This window comes from Aythya fuligula, chromosome 3 (assembly GCF_009819795.1).
Source record: "Aythya fuligula isolate bAytFul2 chromosome 3, bAytFul2.pri, whole genome shotgun sequence".
Classification (NCBI taxonomy): domain Eukaryota; kingdom Metazoa; phylum Chordata; class Aves; order Anseriformes; family Anatidae; genus Aythya; species Aythya fuligula.
In genome coordinates, this window is record NC_045561.1 from 32113992 (window position 1) to 32132580 (window position 18589).

Sequence of the window (18589 nt, forward strand, 5' to 3'; positions counted from 1 at the left end):
AATTCAAAGTTCAGTGAAGGGAGTGGTGGTTTTAGATGGTTGAGATGCTGGCAAGTGTTATAGGGGCAAACTCAGGACTTGGCAGGTATATAAAGGTGAAGGAATGAAATCTGAAGCTTTTTCTGTGTTCCAGAGAAAGATGATGGATCTGAAAAAAGACAATAAAACTTACTATATATCCAAAAATAACCCAGTAGAGTTTGAGTTTTGGAACTTTGAATGGGATTCTTTTTACAAAGTACGACCACAAATATTAATGTCACACCAGCCAATTTGGACACCCATGTTTATATAGCAGTCTTTACAATCCTATAATGTCTTTCTTTCCTATGTGAAGTTTTCATTTTCTTGTTTTCAAGAAATCAGACTCTGTGTTCTTTCAGCCTTCCCTCTAACCCCCAAATTTGGGTGTTGTCTGTATTTTTGTCACTTTGAGGCAATTTATCCAAATTCTAATGTGCAAAAAAGAAGCATCTTAAAGGTACCTGGGATCTCTTTTTTGACGTGTTTTATTACTAATTTTTCTTATGTGTTTTTATTTCAATTACTTTAGTGAAGTTCCCTCCTAACATAGTGAATATCCATGTGAAACATCCCCCTGAAGCCTCAGTTCAGATACATCAAGTTTCAAGAATTGACAGCGCATCAACAGGACAAAAACCGAAAGTACCTCAGCCAGGACATCCACAGGTCTCTTACCAAGGTCTTCCATATCAGAAGACCCAGAAAGGACATACTGCTTACACAAATCAACAACCCATTCCTCATGTGTTTCCTGTTTCAGTTAAAACTCAGCTTGGACGTTGCTTCCAGGAGACTATTGGAACACAGGTAAGAAATGTTGGCTTAGATTTTTCAGACAGGTACCTTTAAAGCAATATTATGAAAGATTGAAATAGTTTTTCACCAATCATAGGGAAAAGATGTATTTGACATTCTTTTCCAAAGAATTTTTTTTTTGAGAATGGATTTTAGAATATTTTAGCAAGTAATATCCTGCAGAGCCTTCTTTTTCTTAAAGCTAATCTCTTCATTTTCTGTCAACTTGTATCTCTGACGTTTTTATTTCAAGTATTCTAGCTATAATTTCTCTGTTTATAAGCTATTTCTCCAAATAAAAACACGACTCATGTTGTAGCTTCATCTCCTGATCAAACTACTAAGGTTACACCATCTTCCACAGCTTGGACTGTCCTTTTCTTTAATGAACATCTTTGCTTGTGTTTTTCAAAAGCCATGGGGATTTCAAGGAGTTGAAGTTTTCTCCAAAATTCCTATTCAACAACTTTGTATGTTTGACGGTATTGTAGGCTAATGGTTTGAATCCATTGAAATGTGACTACTGAATGGGGTAGAAAAATTGTGAAAGCTAACTGAGGGTTTGCTAAAGCATTAAAACCTTAGTTCATTTTAAAATAGTGTGTTCTCACCAGTGTCTTATATATGACTATTTAAAATTGTATATTCTTTCAGCTCTTGAAAACACTTTAAGTAATACAGCATTATCTTTTTTCCATATTTTCATATTTATGTAGATATACAGAGAGGGAAAATATGTATATGAATAGATTGCAAAAAAGTTAGTCAGACCCTATCATCTATTACTTTACCACCTTGCCAAAATGGAATTTTTCAGACTGAATTACATTCAATGTGTTCCTCAGTCTGAAATTTGTGGGGAGATTTCAGAAAAATCACTCATCTGTTTTGAGGGATGATACTAGAGAATGAATATGTTGTTTTACTCAGGAAAAAAAAAAAGTGACTAACGTTGAAGATTTGTATTATCTATATGATGTTAAGCAGAAGCTTAAATTCATCAGGAAGGTCAGTTAGCTTTTGGTCTTTCAAGTAGCGTGCACATAAAGTTGGCCAATTAACAAACATCTAAAAATATATCTATTTCCGATATAGTCTGCAGGAAATTGTTAGACATTGGCAGCTAAATTCTCTGATTGTCATAGCATTCGTACTAGTGACAAAATTAAACCTAGTTTCAGAAGCCATTTTTGTGGAATTAAAAATCCCAAAACCTACTGATGCAATAACATCATGTGATTTTTTAAAATAATTAATTCTGAAAAATGCTATGAAATTTAAACAACATCACACTCCCCCACCCCCCAATTTTATTTTTTTAATTTAACTTTAAAATGTTTAAATTTAAAAAATCACAGTTAAGCTAGCAAATGGAGCATTAAAGGCTATTATTCGTTAATTGTTGAATGCTTGATTTGGAATCCACAGTATTAATTTATACTGATAAGATCTTCATGCTTGTCTGTTTCAGGAATAGTAAACTTTAACATTTTCTTTGGGAACCTGATTCTGGCAAGTGTTGAAGCATATGTTTAACTGCAAGTTTATGGGTTTTACTTAAAGAAGCTGTGCCTGTGTCAAACACACTTTCTGTTTCCTACGAGTGAGAGCTCTAACAAACATGGCATTATCACGTGGAATCTTAAAATGCTGGAAATAATTTATCATACTTAGTGGTTTATTATTATTTATTCATACTTGTATTTGTGCTCATATATAGAGGAAGACAAAATTCCTTCCTCAGAATGTTAGACTTGGCAATGAGTGCTTCATTTTTTATTTCTTACTTATTACAGTGGATAAATTTAATGTCTGTTCTTTCTGCCACATGCTTGAGTGGGATATTTCAAATGTTGTATCCCAAACAATCAGTGTGCTATGCTTGCCCCTCACATTACACTGGTTTTAAAACTGAAGCCTAATCTGCAATCACTAGAAGACAGTAATGTTCTCCCTTTTTAAAGGGAGAGGAAAGGGGAGATATGTTTGTATTCATGTGTGATTCAGAATCCTACTAAAATACTTAGTATCCAATTTTTGTAATGTTTTTTTTTTTTTTTTTTTTTTTTACAGTATTGCTGAAAAACTATGCCTTTGCAGTGCTCTCAAGAAGGAGTAGTGCCTCCTAGATTAGAATAATGTATTCAATTAAAAAGAAACAAAAAACTTCATCCATTCAGCATTAGTTTTGGAGAAAAGCTTAGTAAGGTTTTTTAGAGGCCTTTGGTATTTAATTTAATAGTTCCATGTAGAGTTAGAGTTGTAGGGTGGCATTTGTAGAGCTTTTATTAAGACCTTCCCATAAATGTAGATTCAAGTGACTCATTCACCTTTCAAATTTGGAACTGAAATATGTTTTTCCTACAGTCAGGCAATGAATATTGTTTATTTGCATATTGTAAATATACCTTGAGCTGAGAAAGACACCTATTTTTCTTTAATCCTTATATAGATCTGTTCTAAAATAATTTGGTTTTCTGGTTTTTTGATATTTGCTTTGCTAAATATGAGCGTTCTCTAATTTGTTCAGACAAGCTGCTGAACTGTGCTTTCCTTATTAGCAGCAATGTGTTGCAAGTTGTTTCTGGAGTTTAGGCTGGATAATTTTGGTATCCTTACTGTTTTCAACAATCATCAGTGTTTATACATTTTTTTGCAGGGTGGGTTGTATATTTGGCTTCAGTAATGTTATATTAAATATCCTGGGACCAGAGGTGACTTTACTGTCTATAGAACAGAATGATGGAAGGATGTGTGTGTGGCCTCGTGTAGGCAAATCAACCAAGTTAATAAAGACTTGGCGGAACTTGATGTTTTTATCCTGTGTTTTTAGCCTGGACAGAACGTATCAGAATCTTTACTACTTGTGTGTACGTGTGTGTGTGTAACCTCTATCATTTTATGTTTCTCTACTTCGATTTATTTCTATTACTCTATGTTCTCTCCATCTCTTTCCTTGAATTTCTTTAAAATCAGATCATTTGTTTCTAATTGCTTTGTCTTTTTTTTTTTTTTTTTTTTTCTCACAACCTTCTGTGGAATATTTGTAGTCTCCCAACGCATTCTTCCTCACCCCACCTTAGTTAAATTCCTTTAATTTGTCTTATTCAAAAACAGTAGTCCTGTGAAAACAGTAGGGTAGTTGCTATACTCAAATCCCAGGACAGCCAGGGCGTGTTTCTGCAGTTTAGTCAGTGCATACTGTTCAGTTTAGCAGCTGGAGCCATCCTCAACCAAAGCTTGGAGGACATTATGCTACAGACAGTTGAAGAGCCCAGTCATATTCTCAAGCCTCAGTTCACTCCAAATTCAGAATACAGAAATTCTTCTAGGCCTCTTGTTTGCTCACTTGTATTATAAGTGACTAATAACCAAAGGCAATTACCATGAAAAAAGGATACTAAAAGATAAGTGAAAATATGGTAGTCTCAAAACTGAGAGGACAGAGGAAGAGAGTGAGTAAGAGGGGCTAGAGGAATGATACTTCCTATTTTAAGTAGGATAGATAAATGAACATCTATGTTTTCCTAAATACAAATACACACATGCATGTGTTGCTTGATTGTGACTGTTTTCTGGAGTGTCCTCAGCATTGGGAAATATACTGGAAAGAGGAGCTATAGAAGTAGTATTAATATTACAATTAAAAAAAAAAAAAGTGTAGGAAGAAAAAAAAATGTTCTGGATGGCTCTTTTTCTACTCAAGTAAATTCACTTATCCTGGCTGCCTCTCTTCCCTGATTGGCACACTTAACAAGTATTTACCCTCTGGGAGATGCTACAGTGATTGCTGCAGGATTGCTTGCCATGTTACGTGATAGCTTACTATGATACGTCGCATACAAAAGTAGTGCTTCATCAAATACTTTCCTAATATCAAGAAGATTTTTACAGAGTGTATCACGAACTGGTGGTTAAGCTGCAGACCAGAAACCAAGTGTTGTCTTAGAAATATAGGGAGCAAACTTTTTATACAAAACAAGATACGGTTTTTGTAACTGATGTTGGGAAAATAGAGACCTGAAGTCAGAAAACACATACAGTGGGAGCAGTAAGACAAAAATCCTGCTTCAGGTACAGAGCAATAGATTTGTAGACACCACTATATGCTACAGTGCCTTCTAAAGCTAGACATTGAGTCTAGCTTTTTTGAAAGGTCCTCTACAGCCATGTTATGTCTGTGTTTCTGAAATCCAAGGAGTTGGTTGTCTTAGAGCACTGATTCTATGAGTCCTGTTTAAAAGCAAGCAAATAAGGACAATTCATTTTTTTCTTTTCAATTCCTCCTCTTCAGCTGCTTTTCATTGTAATTCTAATAAAAATGCCTTTATTATGACACAGAGTATCTTGTTATTTCCCAAAATACTTTTACAGTGTCAGTGGTGCACCTAGTAATGATTATGGTTTAATCCCAAGTCCTGTTAAATTTACTTTTTTATTACCTTGCATTTAAATTGAGAAAAGAATGCAGATGCCTACTATCTGGCAAAATGCATATGAAGGGAATTAAACACCAGGGTTTTCTCAAAGTTGTTTGTTTTTTCCTCCCCCTCAGAACTGGTTTGGTCTCTCTTTTGCATAACTGTAAAGACCAAGGCATTTTTTGCAAAGCATCAAGGAATTGGTGAAGCTCTTTAATTTTTTCTCTCTTTAGCAGGTATTTTTTAAAAATCAGTTTTACTGAAGGAGACTTCTGGTGATCTCAGCATCTATAACTTAAAGACAAAATCAGAAAGACTTCTTATTTTAAGGAGAAACAGATTTGAAGTTGCTTACCTGTCTGGAGACAACATAGACAAAATGTCTGGAAGAGATGCTGGCTAGGAGGAAGTGTTTGCCTGTGCTTGTTCATTCCTTTTTACTGTCTCTCAGTTGTGCTGGTGCAACTGCTCAGAGTGAGTGGTTTGCTCTCTGAAATGGTCACTGTTGTAAGTTCAGTTAAAAGTGCTCTCTTCTGACCCACTTATCGGAGGTTTCTTTAATTTCAGACCAGTTCCACACCACCATGTTCAGGGGATGATATGGTCACTAGTCAGTTGTTTGCTGAGTGATGTTTTGTGTTTCCCTTGCAAAGGGCTTTGAGAGGTGGTGTACAAAAGCTCTACGCTTGTTACAGCTCCATTGAGAAGGAAGCTTGGGTTGGAGTTGTGCTGGTATTGTGATGTGTGAGGCCCCCTCCTCTCTGCTGTTAAACGTGATAGAAAATGAAATAAACCAAGTGATAGATGGCAGTCAGCAAAGTTCAGAAATTGTCGGTTGTATCATGATAAAGATTCTGACTGCAAATCATTAGGCATTTACTTATCTTGATTCACACAAGGACATATATTGACTGTGTACTTAAATTACAGAAAATACATAAAATGTTTAGGAACTGGGCTTAGATCACTGCTGATTTATTTTTTTTTTTTTTTCACAATAGGGAATATAAAACAAAGGCATTAAACTCTTGGAGTTAGAAATCAGAGCAGCAAAGTGTGTTGATAGCTCTTAATGCATAACCTAATCTATCTGTCCTACTGTATGTAATATGATCATAGTGTCTGTGGTCTGGAGGTGATGACAATAGTAATATGCCAACTGAAGTTACTCCTCGAACCATAGAGATATCCCTGATGAACTTCAGATTGAATAAAACAATTCCTATGGAGTTAAATTTATTTATTTTTTTGACAGCTGTATGAAATGAACTTCCATATTCATATTCCTAATGCAAGAACAATGATACAAGTAAAATTCTGTGCTTCATACTGGTCCTTTTCTCTTAGAGCACTTCTAAAGAACTTTTTTTTCTTTAAAATAGTCTTAAAAATACCATCTCATAAAATAAAATAACTGTCTGGAATTCCTTGAAGCTCATGGTTTGGCTTCTGAAGTTTTTAAACAAATAGACTGTCAGAAATCAGTGTGGATTCATTTACAGGATTAATGTTTCATTCACAATAGTTTCTTTGCAAAATCAATACCCTGAAATATCAGAAGATTAAAGATGTATCAGATACCAAAAACACCAAACATTGTTTTAATTACTCAAATAAAAGAAAGCTGGGTAATTTTTGCTTGCCTATGAAGAATGTTCTACTTAAGCCAAAACAAATTCTTTACCAGTTCTTTTAGAAAGTCTGGAAGTATTTAAGTTTCTCTCCTCTGGTTATGAGACAATGCCTGTTAGTGCGCCAGTGCTGCAGTGGATAATGCTCTTCATTTGTAACAACCTGTCAGTCAGCCCTGGTCACTGAGCTAATTAAGTGTGTTTGTTAATTGTTTCACTAATAGGGTTTATTAAGTTTGAGGTTTCCTGCCCTGTTTGTGGTGCCTATAGGGGAAAGAAAAAAGAAGGAACAATCCAAGGTCTGTGCCTGTTGAATAGTTTACAGAAAGTTAAACAGTGTATCCATTCACTTCTGCTATTGTGGTATGTGAAACGCAGCCTTTTGAGCTGAATCCCAGAGTCATTAACTATTAACTCAGGCAAAGCACCTATCGATTTCAGTCATAGTTAATCATGTGACGCTCCTTTCTTTATGCCTGTATTGTGGTTTTAACTAATAGCTCGTGACAGGGATTTGTAGATGGGTCACGCAGGAGTGGGGGTCCCAGGAAACCTTCTGGTCCCTCAGCCAGAGTCCTTTGCGGTTGCCCTGAGACTAATTGCCAGGCTGGGCTCTCTGCTGCACTTCAACGGGGAGCTGAATACATTCCTCCTACTGCCTTAGCAGAGGGATTTTGAGGATATAATCCTTCCTTTTCCCTGGCATCGGAAAACCTTAAATCCTGGTGGCCTTGCCCAACTCAAGGGCTGTTAGCACTGTGGAGATGGGACAGAGGCTGGACAGAAGGAACGAAGAGGTGATGTGGCTTGGGATGGCCTTTGTGCACCAGCACAGGGTCAGCCAAAATTTCAGTCTACCAGTGGGAATATTCAGTACTTCCTCCAGTTATATAAAATATTGGCATAGAAGCCCAGGCACGCATGGGGAAAATATGTGGACTCAAAACAATACTTTCAGTGTCTGTGAGTGCTTTACCCAGGAAGAACTTAGTTTTATAGCAGTACCATGTGTGCCTCACAGTGCTGCTACTGCTGAGCCACTTCCAGCACAGTTCAGCTCTTTTATAGCAATCCTTCATCGCTTCTTTGCCTTCTGGACCAATCAGAATCAGCTCAAAATTGAGATGATTTCTTGTGACAGATGTATCATTCATGAAAATCTGTTTTCTCTCTGTGAGGAGTTTTCCAGAAGCCCTCAGGAATACCAGCTGGATTAGTTTGAAATGTGTGTGGATGATGGATAGAAAATTGTAAACCTAAGCTTAGAAAATGGCATCATCTTCATGCATAGTGCAAGCTGTGTGCAAGTGTTTAGCTTCACTGCTTATTTTAAGCTCATGCTTATGTGTTGGAGTTGTGTTGAATAGTGAGACAAACTAAAAATAGCTATGGATTCCCCCAAGTGACTTTTCCAGTCACTTGTGACTCAGAGACTGGAACAGACTGTCTGAAGAACTAATGAGTTCTTCTCGGAGGTAGGAAGTGGATAAGACTTGTGAAGAGGAAAGAAATTACCTAAAAGTTTTTGAGACCTGTAGAAACAGAGCTTCAATTCATTGATGCTTAGGGGCTGAGAATGGGAGGAGCACCTTAAGAAATTGTAGCTGGCTAGGAAACAGCTTGTGCAGTGCCACGAGTGTTGGAAATATCTGAAGCATTATTAGATGTACCAGAGAAATCAGGGTTTATTAGCCATAGAAGAACTCTATTTCTGCTTGGCTTAGGACTTTGCAGAGCAGTCATTTTTTCTGATGCATAGCTCCAAAATTACACAGATCTTACACCACGAGGAGCCCCATGTGGCAGTTGCTTTTCCTTGCTGGCCAGTTTCTACAATGATCTGGACACTAACCAAATTATCATTGATTCTTCAAGCCTTAATTCACCATAGAGGCAGTGGGAGCAGCAGCTTTAATCATTGCCAGTTTTTACTAACAGGACTACAAACCACAGTTGCCAGATGACTCAGAATTTGGCATCCTTATTTTTGCTCATGGTTTTTATATGGAAATTTGAAAAAGTTATGACCACAGAGATCATGATTTTCAGTAGAGTGCAAATGCTGTAGCACCACACCTAAACTCAAAGTGGGCTTTAGGCCATCTTCCTCCTCCTTTCTTTTTTACTTTTCTATTTTTTTAAAGCTTTGCTTTATTCTCCTTTTAATTTCCTACTATTAAATGACACCTCTTCTATGAAGATACATGAAAAAAAAAAGGCTAGTTAATGATGGCATGTTGGCTCTCAGTTAGTAGAGTCTTGCCTCTACACATGCACGCTGCTGCGATGTGTCCTTGAGGCCTGTGACCTTGTGAGGAGCACTGGGTGTTAGTTATGTGCCTTGCTGCCCAAATGCTCAGTTTCTGAGATCATAAGGGGAGGTGCAGCATCAGCTTTGATTCCTCCCACTTCTTTTCAGAGCGAGAAGAGTTGTAGAACTGAGGTACAAGGCGGGGAGAGAGAGTTGAATGGAAAACAGTTTAGCTGACCCTCACAAACCACCACAGTATATGACTTTAGTCAGTGGCCTCCCCTTTGGAGAAGTGGTACCAGTTCTAGAAAAGTAGTTGAGCAGCTGTAATGATAAAATAAAATAGTCCTCCTTAGAGCATGCTCACTTGAGATGCAGGTTGAGAAACCAATGTTGTGTAAAGACGTAACGTGAATTCTGTAAGTTTTTTGAGTAGCCAACTGAAGGAGACATTATGAATACTGAGCTGAAAGATTTGGGGATTCTTGGAATTGCAGCAAGATGTAGCATAGTTCACTGTACTTCATCTAGCTAGAGTTAGTTGAAAAATCTAGTTCCTGTAAACAGCTCGTGTGCTGCAGCATACTGAAGGTGAGCAGAATTCCCTGGTCTTGCACCTTGCCTGCTTTTGCGCTAGATTGAGAGTTGCTTCTGAAACCAGAGCAGAGTGCAACTGAATGATAAGGAATGGTCAGTCGTGTGCTAATCCTGCCAGTGCCCACATCAGTGGAGAGCAAGACAGCCTAAAAGATGTGTTCAGCCAGTGCAGGCCTGGGCTTGCATCTAAAAGGTGGGCCTTGTTTAGATTCTTTACTGTTTGAACATGGCCAACTACAGTCCAGGGCAGGACTGTTTCTGACCCATTGGAACATGGGAAAATTGGACACAAGACCCTGTGCAGATGGTAGTGTGGAAAGAGACTCCTCAAGTTACACAATAAATGAGTAGTGACTTCTAACCTGTTTGGGTGCTCTGTCCTTTATACTGTCCGTGTCTCACCCTAAAATGTAGCTCAAGGCACAAGTGGTGCTATCACATATAGGGGTGATGTTCAGAGGCACACGGTAACTTTGCTAAATTGCCCTGGTGCTAAAAGGTCTATTTCATGTCTGAGGCTGGTATTCACTGGAGCAGAGGATGCTCCCGGCTGCTTCAAACATGGCGTATTTGACAAATACATGCAGCAAGGGCTAAACCGCTGCAAGTTGCATGTTTGCTTATATGGTGGTGCTTTTGATTTGTTGCCAAGATATTTCAGGGTGCGCCTGGGGAGTATCTTTGAAAAAGGGGCAGAGAAGGTGGCTGGAATGATGCCTTGCCATCCCTCCCCATGGAAAGAGGGGACCTGCTAATGAGTCAGAGTCATGGATAGAGAGAACAGTAGTCACTGTGAGGCCACACAGAGTAACTTTCTACTTTAGAAACATCACTGATCCATGGATGTCAGCACAACCAGAAAAAAATGGTGAAGGTCAGAGGAAGCTGTCAGTGACTGTGTATTCAGCACACATTCCCCTGTGGGGTGACTAGGTTATCAGCATAAGTGAAAGCAACAACAAGGCCACAGCCTGTGCTGTAGGACGAGCCAGCTGAAAGAAAGATAAGCACTTCGTTCAGAGGTTTTTCTATGTGGTCAGGAAGAAAAGTTAGATCAGGGAAGGTCTATTCACTCTGTAGTGAGGATTCACACTTCAGCACATTTGAATTATTTGCTTCGGTGCCTATTTATATCAGTATTTGCTTTGAAAGTGCACCTGTTGTGCATTTCTCTCATGCTGTGTACACTTCCATTTTATACCTAGTTCACAGGTTAAGATATACTTTATGAATGTCCGCATCACATATAGAGAAATATATTTAAACATTGTTAACCGCACAAAATGGAAAAAAAGTCGTAAAAGTCAAAAATGAAAAATTATATGCTTCCAAGTGTTAATATTCTTGTTAACAAAAAGCACGATCAGAATATTCTTAATCATTAAAAAAATATAGGCAGTATCTGCCTCAGACATGGTTACAAAATCAATTTAAATATTTGCGTGGAATACTCGGAATAACACAGATATCACTAACTTTGGCTTGAGTCACCTTACATGTTCCTTACTCCTTCATTATCTGGACAGCAGAATCTTTCATAATAATTTGGCAGTTTTCAGTAACCAGTCATAAACATTAAACATAAGTTGGCAGAAAGTTGCCTTACTAATAGATAGGAAATAACATTATAGAAATCACTCATACTTTTTGTTTATTTCTTTAAGAGAGTGATTTATTTAAGATAATTTATTTGGCTTTTGAAAAAGCATATAGAGACATTTTTATGGGGGAGAATGACATACTGTTTGTTCTCTTCTGTTTCTTTTGCCTTCTTTTCAAGTTGAAGCAGAGGAAGATGATAATGTAACCTAACCTGCTCATTCCTGTGCAGAGAGCCATTGCAATGCTTGGGCACTATTAAGTTCAGCTAAGAGCTCCAGTGAATTTTCAGTATCTCAGTTACACTGGGAAGAGGTTGACCCAGGATGACTGAAAAAGAATATACTAGAGGTGAGCATCATACAACAGCAACAGCACTAACCTGAGTATTCTTTACCTAACTATTCCAGTGTGGCAAAGCACTTCCTGGCCTTTCCAAGCAAGAAGACTGCTGTGGAACCGTGGGTACTTCCTGGGGTTTTAACAAATGCCAGAAATGTCCTAAGAAGCCATGTAAGTGTTATTTTTTTGTTATTCTCTGAACCAGTTTATAACTTCTTTTTTTTTTCTTTTTTTTTTATTGAATTTTGCTTTTTTGAAAAAAAGAAACATAGGAGAAAGAACCATGGTTTAATTAGGGGCAGGTTGCAGAAACAGGAATTCTCCTGCATGCCAGCAGAGTTACAGTATGCAGGCACTCAGTAAAGCCAGCAGAGTTAATGTGGTTGTTGTGTTTTTTTTGTTTGTTTGTTTTTTCTTGCTTCCTCCACCTCTAAGGCAGTGACGCACTGTTGCATTTTCTCAGGAACGATAATGACACTGAATCATGTTGCCTCTTCCAGCTGGATTTATTTTAATTTTTTTTCTTTTTAAGTCTGTACAGAAATGTTAAATTATAGAGGCGCCAGTTACTGCTTGGAGAGAATGTAGTGACCTCTTGAGACTGCAGATGAACTTTCAAATCTGGAGCCAAAGTTTTCCAGGCTCTAAATTGTCTGTTTTATTTATTTATTTATTTCTGTTCTGTTTTTGAAATATCTTCCTTGACAATTAGACTACTCAGAGACTTTCCTCACCAGTTTATTGTGAGTTGATATTATGTTATAATGAGAGAGAAATTTCAGATAAGTGAAGATAGTCTCTTAAACTTCTGTGAATTACATAATTATTGCACAGAAATAGTAATACTTTGCTATCATTTAATATTTTCATCACTAAATGAAAGAATAAAGAAATAAACACTGGGATCTCCATTTTGCAGATGGAGTAGGGTCCTATTTAGTGAGCCAAGAGTAGTGCAAGGAACAGTCAGCCTTATTGAGGTCTCCTAGGCCATTGTTGTTCCAACAGATAGCAATACTTCAAGTCTGTTCAGTGTTTGGTTTTTTGAAACATTATTGTTCACAGGTCTAATATAGTACATCAAATGTAATTCCAGCAGAAAATCTACTTTGGCTTCTACTTCTTTCTCTTTCCACAGGAGAGTTTGCACCAGTTTATATACTGACTCAGTCTGATCTGTTCATTTATGAAGCATTAAAATTTTGTGTTTGGGAATATGTTTATCTTCTGCTTTGCTTCCAAAAGAGAGTGTACTTAGCATCTTTGAGGGCAGTAGTTCACAGAATACTTGAGTATCTAAGTTTTAATTTCTGTAGCGCATAAATATAATTTACAAGGGACATTCCTTCTGTATTAATGTACCTCCATGAACTGGGAAATGTGCTCCGAATTTATCGTTTTCTCCAAATAAGTAGCAATTTAACTACACTTGGAAGTTTTGTTCATCAGCAGTATGTGGGTGTGCAGAATATATTGCTTAGTAGATGCAGGTGTGCCAGGAGAAAATCATGAAAGCCTCAAATGTACCAAAAACTAGTTGGAACAACTAGGAAGAAATACTTTACTCTGAGGGTGGTGAAGCACAGCCACAGGTTGCCCAGAGAAGATGTGGATGCCCCATCCCTGGAAGTGTTCAAGGCTAGGTTGGATGGGGCTTTGGGTAACCTGGTCTGGTTGGAGGTGTCCCTTCCCATGGCAGGGGGTTAGAATTAGATGGTCTTTAAGGTCCCTTCCAACCCAAGCCATTCTATGATTCCGTGAAGTAATACAAATTTTTGGTGCCTGGTTCCAAGGGAAGCCCATGTGAGGGTTCTTCATCGTTGGGTAAAATACCAGCCTTCCCCGCCTGGAATCCACTACAGGCCATGTGTTGATCAGGCAGCAACTTAATACCAATAAGCTATGTATGCTCTGTTAAGGCCAAACCAATTGGGAAATACTGGGGCAAACCATGTCTTAAATCGTAGTCCCCAGATGCTTGGTAGGGGAGTACAGAGAAATGCCTTAAACACACTTGGGATACACAGCCCTAAAACTTCTCCTGGAGGGAAGTCCACCACCCTTTCTCAGTGCACTGAGTAGAATCATTTTTTGTAAATGCTAATAAGAGGAGCACTGTCCTTTTAATATAACAGCTTAATGACTAGCACATTTGCTCAAGATGAGGCAATTCATAGTTCCTTTATCTACCCGGAGAGTTTTTCAAATCTACATTTTATAACTATGAGGAGATGCCCTAACCCATAAAATGAAGAAACAATTCTTGGAATAGGAATGGGAACCCAGTCTCTTTCCCGGTGTCATTAATTGCTAATGGTATGAGTCATGCTCACTTCTGCTTTCTGCCTCAAATAATTTGGAATTGTCTTTTGAGCGTAACTGTACAGTTTCAAGAGGAGACAAAGAATGTTGCCCTGCGCTTGTGGTTAAGGTATTCCTAGAAAGTAAGGGTTTGAGATGAAACAGGATATATTTCTCATCTTTCTAGGTGGGAGCTCTCACTGTACATTAACTTTCTCCCCTTCTTAGGGAGGAGGAGGTGTGTGTACTCTCTGTTTTCTCTGGATTAAAATACAGTGTTACCTACCACAACATTATATCAAGAATATGATTTGGTAGGGGCTTGCTTTAAGAACATTCACTGACTGTATCTGTCAGGAAGTTTTGATAGAGATATATGCAATTTCTCCATATGCATTTAATTTAGGAATGAGTTAAGCATGATACTATTCAGTCGTGCCATGACTTAGGGCAATTCTGCATAGGTGCAAATGGTGAATTTTCAGGTTTTTAGGAACTTAAGGTGATCAAATTTGGAATGTTGCAGTAGCCTATGATTTTGCAGCATCTTAGAGTTTTATAGATGTCCAGCTTGAACTTAAATCTGGATCTGAGCCTAAATGACCTTTGGGCAAATGTGCCATAAGCTTTGCATCAACATGAAAGTGTTATGCTTCTGTACAGCAAACAATTGCCAAACAAAATGTAAGTTTATGATGAGATGTAAAGAAAGTATAGAGTCCCTGCTTAAGGATTTATCTTTCATCAAGTATTCTTACTTTTTCTTCCTTCCCCACTCCCCCTCTCACCCCCCCTTTTTTTGGGGTATTAATGAGAATGTTTTAGTGGTGAAAAGAGTATGCATAGGTATAAAAGAAATTGAACAGACAGGCATGGGAGTCAAGTAAATTAATAGTGAGGTACTGGTTAAGTGGGGTCCATAGTTCCTTCTTACCAGGCAGAGTTCCTGCCATGCTAATCCTATGTCATTTTTACATACTCTGAGACTTCACTAAACCAGTACTGTCCTTTATATTGTAGATTTAGGAGGCTTCCTTTTGCTTTTATGGTTCCTAAACTTCATTTAAGTTGACCTGTTATTACAGTAATACTTAAACGGTTTGCATTTAACATGGTCACCTGGGAACTGTAGTTTAGCAAAATACTTAAGCATGTACTTCAGTCTCATTAGCAGGCACTTAACAAGTGTGGTTTCTTTACTTCTGTCTTCAACCTACTGCTGAAGGATGTACTTAACTTTGTGCCTGTCTTGTTCCCATGGACTTTTGTAGGGCTTTGTCACTTTCTGAAGATGTACTTAAGTATTTCGGGTAATAGCCACTGCTCAGTCAGGGCTTCTGTCCTGTTGCGAGGTTGAGTGCCTTGGCCTGAGACAGCTTCTGTGTCCCTCAGTGTATGGGTTAGTCAGTGTTACTGAAAAATAAAGGAAGAATTTTTGGAACAGGTCTCCACTTCCGCGGGCTTCTACAGACCTTTAAGACAAACTGTATTTCAATGGTGTGTGGGGAATGTTATGATAGTTCAGGCTTCTTGCTAGCAATTAATAAACAGGTTGAGTAAAGGGCAGGTAATCCATCCAGCTCTCACATTGATAGCTAGCCATCACTGCACAACCTCCTTACTCTTCTGTGACCTGCCGATGTTGCTGCTCTTTATACAAGGAAGAAAACAGCTGCTAGTAAGCCACTATTTCCTGTTTGGTGTGGGAGCAGGCAGATGAGTAGGGAGGGAGAGGCTGAAGTCTCTGACCTCACTCCACCATTACACTTTCTAGAGCAGGTGAGTCACCATGGAAGGGAAAATGCATTGTGGCACTGGAAAAGGCCTGGCACAGTTTATGGACTGGCCTCTACATACAACTGGAAGAGCTCTGCCCTTCCTCTCTTTTCCCTCTGCTAGACTGTGCTACAGATTACCAATCCTTCCCACAAAAATTATGGAGAAGCTGTCTCGGGTTTAGTGTGAATTGAGTAAGGTCTGCAATGGGAAGTGCAGACAAGTTAGGACATAATGCAATTATGAATCTGACCCTGCCAACATTAACATTTTGAAATGTTAAATGTTTTGACTTTTTAGGTGCAATAATAGGGCTAGTGCATTGCACTTCTGAAGATCTCATCTTAAGTTTAAACTGATTTTACTATGAACATTGTGAAAAGATTGGAGCTGCCTTGAAAATAAATGCATAGCTGCCATGTATCTGGTGGCAGAGAACATTTTCAAATTTTAATTTGTGTTTAAAAGTTTGTAGTCTGTGGAAAGATGGAAAATGGATTTGTTAAAACTGTAAGAATATTATTACTGTATTTACACCCAATGTTATTTTAGTGTTTAACCATTTTATCACATGACTTCAAGCAATCTTAAAAGAGAGCCTTTATGTTCTAATTAAGCAATTACTTGAAATTATTCACAGCAGCTGCTTAAAATAAAACTACCTCACTCGAAAAGCTGCTACTCAGGTCATCGCTTAAATTTTTCTAATGCATAGGAAAAGCTTTAAAAAAAAAGTTGGGGAAAAAAAAAACACACCTTTTTTGTTGTTATTTATCCTTATAGTACTAAGCTGCAGGAATAAGTGTGCAGTTCTAGCATCAGTTGTGAAGTGAAGCCAACGTTATCTCACTCTGTTCTAATTTGACAGTTTATATACTGTAAAGTTGGAAAATAATGCTTTTTTTTTTCTTTTTTTTTTTTTGGCCAGCTAAACATTTAAAACACTTTTAAAGGAAAACAAAAGATCTGACCAAATGTTATATGAAGAAATGTCTCTGGTGTAGCGCTCAAATTATGAAAAACTCTCTTGACTCTTTATTAAGGGCACTTTTATGATCACAGTGCTGACAGTTTTGTTCTGTATATTTAATAAAGTATTGGGCTTTGCCAAGAGGTTAGCTTTTAGTGCGTAACATACAAAGAAGTTACTGGTCTCATTTAAGATGTTAACATCTTAAATTTAAATTGTTAAATTCTTAACAATTTAAGAATCAATAAACAGCTTTCTGTAGTCTCAAAGGCAACCTTAAGTGGAGGAAAGAAACAATAAACGGAAATAAAAATCTAGTTAACTGAACACTTTCTATTTTGGCAAAATTGAGCTCAGTCTGTATTTTGCAGCACTGTAATGCCCTTGGCAGATTACACTGATCAGCCAATAAGTGACACAGTCCTCCAAAATTTGGAAACTTTGTTAGCTAAATCACAGATGTAACTTCTACTTTTTCCTTGCTTTGGAGGCTTGGTTGCTTCTGTTTCCTATGTGTTTCAAACAGTCTTAATTCATTGTGGTGGCAAAAATGATGCACAACAGTTTTGCTTGATATTGCATATATTTTTTGCTTTCCGAATCTGCTTTCAGTTTTAAAACCATTATAAATCTTCAACTTTATTTTTTCCCCAACATGGTATTTGTAGCTGGTTTGTGAAAGAAATTATTTGAGTATTTGAGAACAATTAGGATGATTTCAAGGATGTCTTCTTTTGAATCAAAAATTCAATTTTGAATGGATAACTGAAGATCTCAGTGGTATATATGCAGGAAGAGATGGAAGTAAGGTTACTAATATTTGAATTTCTTAACCTTCTATGCTTAAACATACATCACAAAAACTTACACTTTTTTTAAAGTTACATAATAATTTGTCTGTCAAGTTCTTTAGATAAGCAAATAAATCAGCGGTATTTAATATGTAATTTTTTCTTCAGCATACCATGGATACAGTCCTATGATGGAATGCCCCCAAGGCTACAAGAGAATCAATGCTACATTTTGTCAAGGTACGATAGTGTACACAATTGATCGTGTTTATTGTGAATTCCAGTTTTGTGTGATTGATTCTGTGATATTTATGATTTAGCTGAATGAATCTGGTCCACTTATCAGGGGAAAAAATGTTGAGGCTATAAATATATGTACGTATGTTTTATTTAACTCTTTCAAAATATTGGCAACTCTATAGGGTGTTTTTTGTTCTGGGGCAAAAAAACTTTTAGAACTTCTATGCATATTCTCATTATCTTTGATGTATAAAGATGACTTCATACAGATTTCCTTACATTATTTTTCAATAGGAATGCATTGTTCTGCCAGTTCTTTTGCTAAACAGTGAGCCTGGAGACTTGATTGGTTAAGTCAGATGAAACTCGCGAAAGAGAATAATTTTGATAATCATAGCATAGAGTATAGAGTATAGAGGGGATGATTATTTTGGACTTCAGAGACGAGGCACTACAGTACTGACTACAGCCCGATAATGTCACTGGCAAGTGGATGTGAAAGTCCATGTATACCTGGCTCCCGTATAAAGAGGTAAACCACAAACTTGAAGAATGTACATAGTGCAGGTGAGGGTCTATGGAGTTAGGGTGTATAGGCAGTGTTACTTCTAAGATCATGCCCTGTATCTCCTGGCTGTAAGCACAAAAGTTATCAAAGCTTCAAGGGCTGTGGGAGCTGCGTGATCATGCAGCTAAGCTGAAAAGCCCCAGGGTATTTAGATTCTCCCAGCCAGTGGTGCCTCTGCCTGATGAGGAAGCTGAACAGATGATTGTGGATGTATACTCCATGTTTCTGCATTTCTTGGAGTGTTGAATGAAGTGCAAGATCAGGATGTAGAAAGAAAGTTAAA

The 18589-nt window shown here is 37.6% G+C and overlaps 1 protein-coding gene across 5 annotated transcripts in view; it reads left to right on the forward strand.

The window, feature by feature from the left end:
* Nucleotides 1-18589, forward strand: part of LTBP1 (latent transforming growth factor beta binding protein 1) — a 199938-nt gene that overhangs the window by 88934 nt on the left and 92415 nt on the right. For all 5 annotated transcript variants that reach the window (XM_032185002.1, XM_032185001.1, XM_032185003.1 and 2 more), the window contains 3 exons: nucleotides 554-831; nucleotides 11729-11831; nucleotides 17667-17738. In XM_032185002.1, coding sequence (XP_032040893.1) covers nucleotides 554-831; nucleotides 11729-11831; nucleotides 17667-17738 — 453 coding nt within the window. The remainder of the gene's footprint in view (nucleotides 1-553; nucleotides 832-11728; nucleotides 11832-17666; nucleotides 17739-18589) is intronic.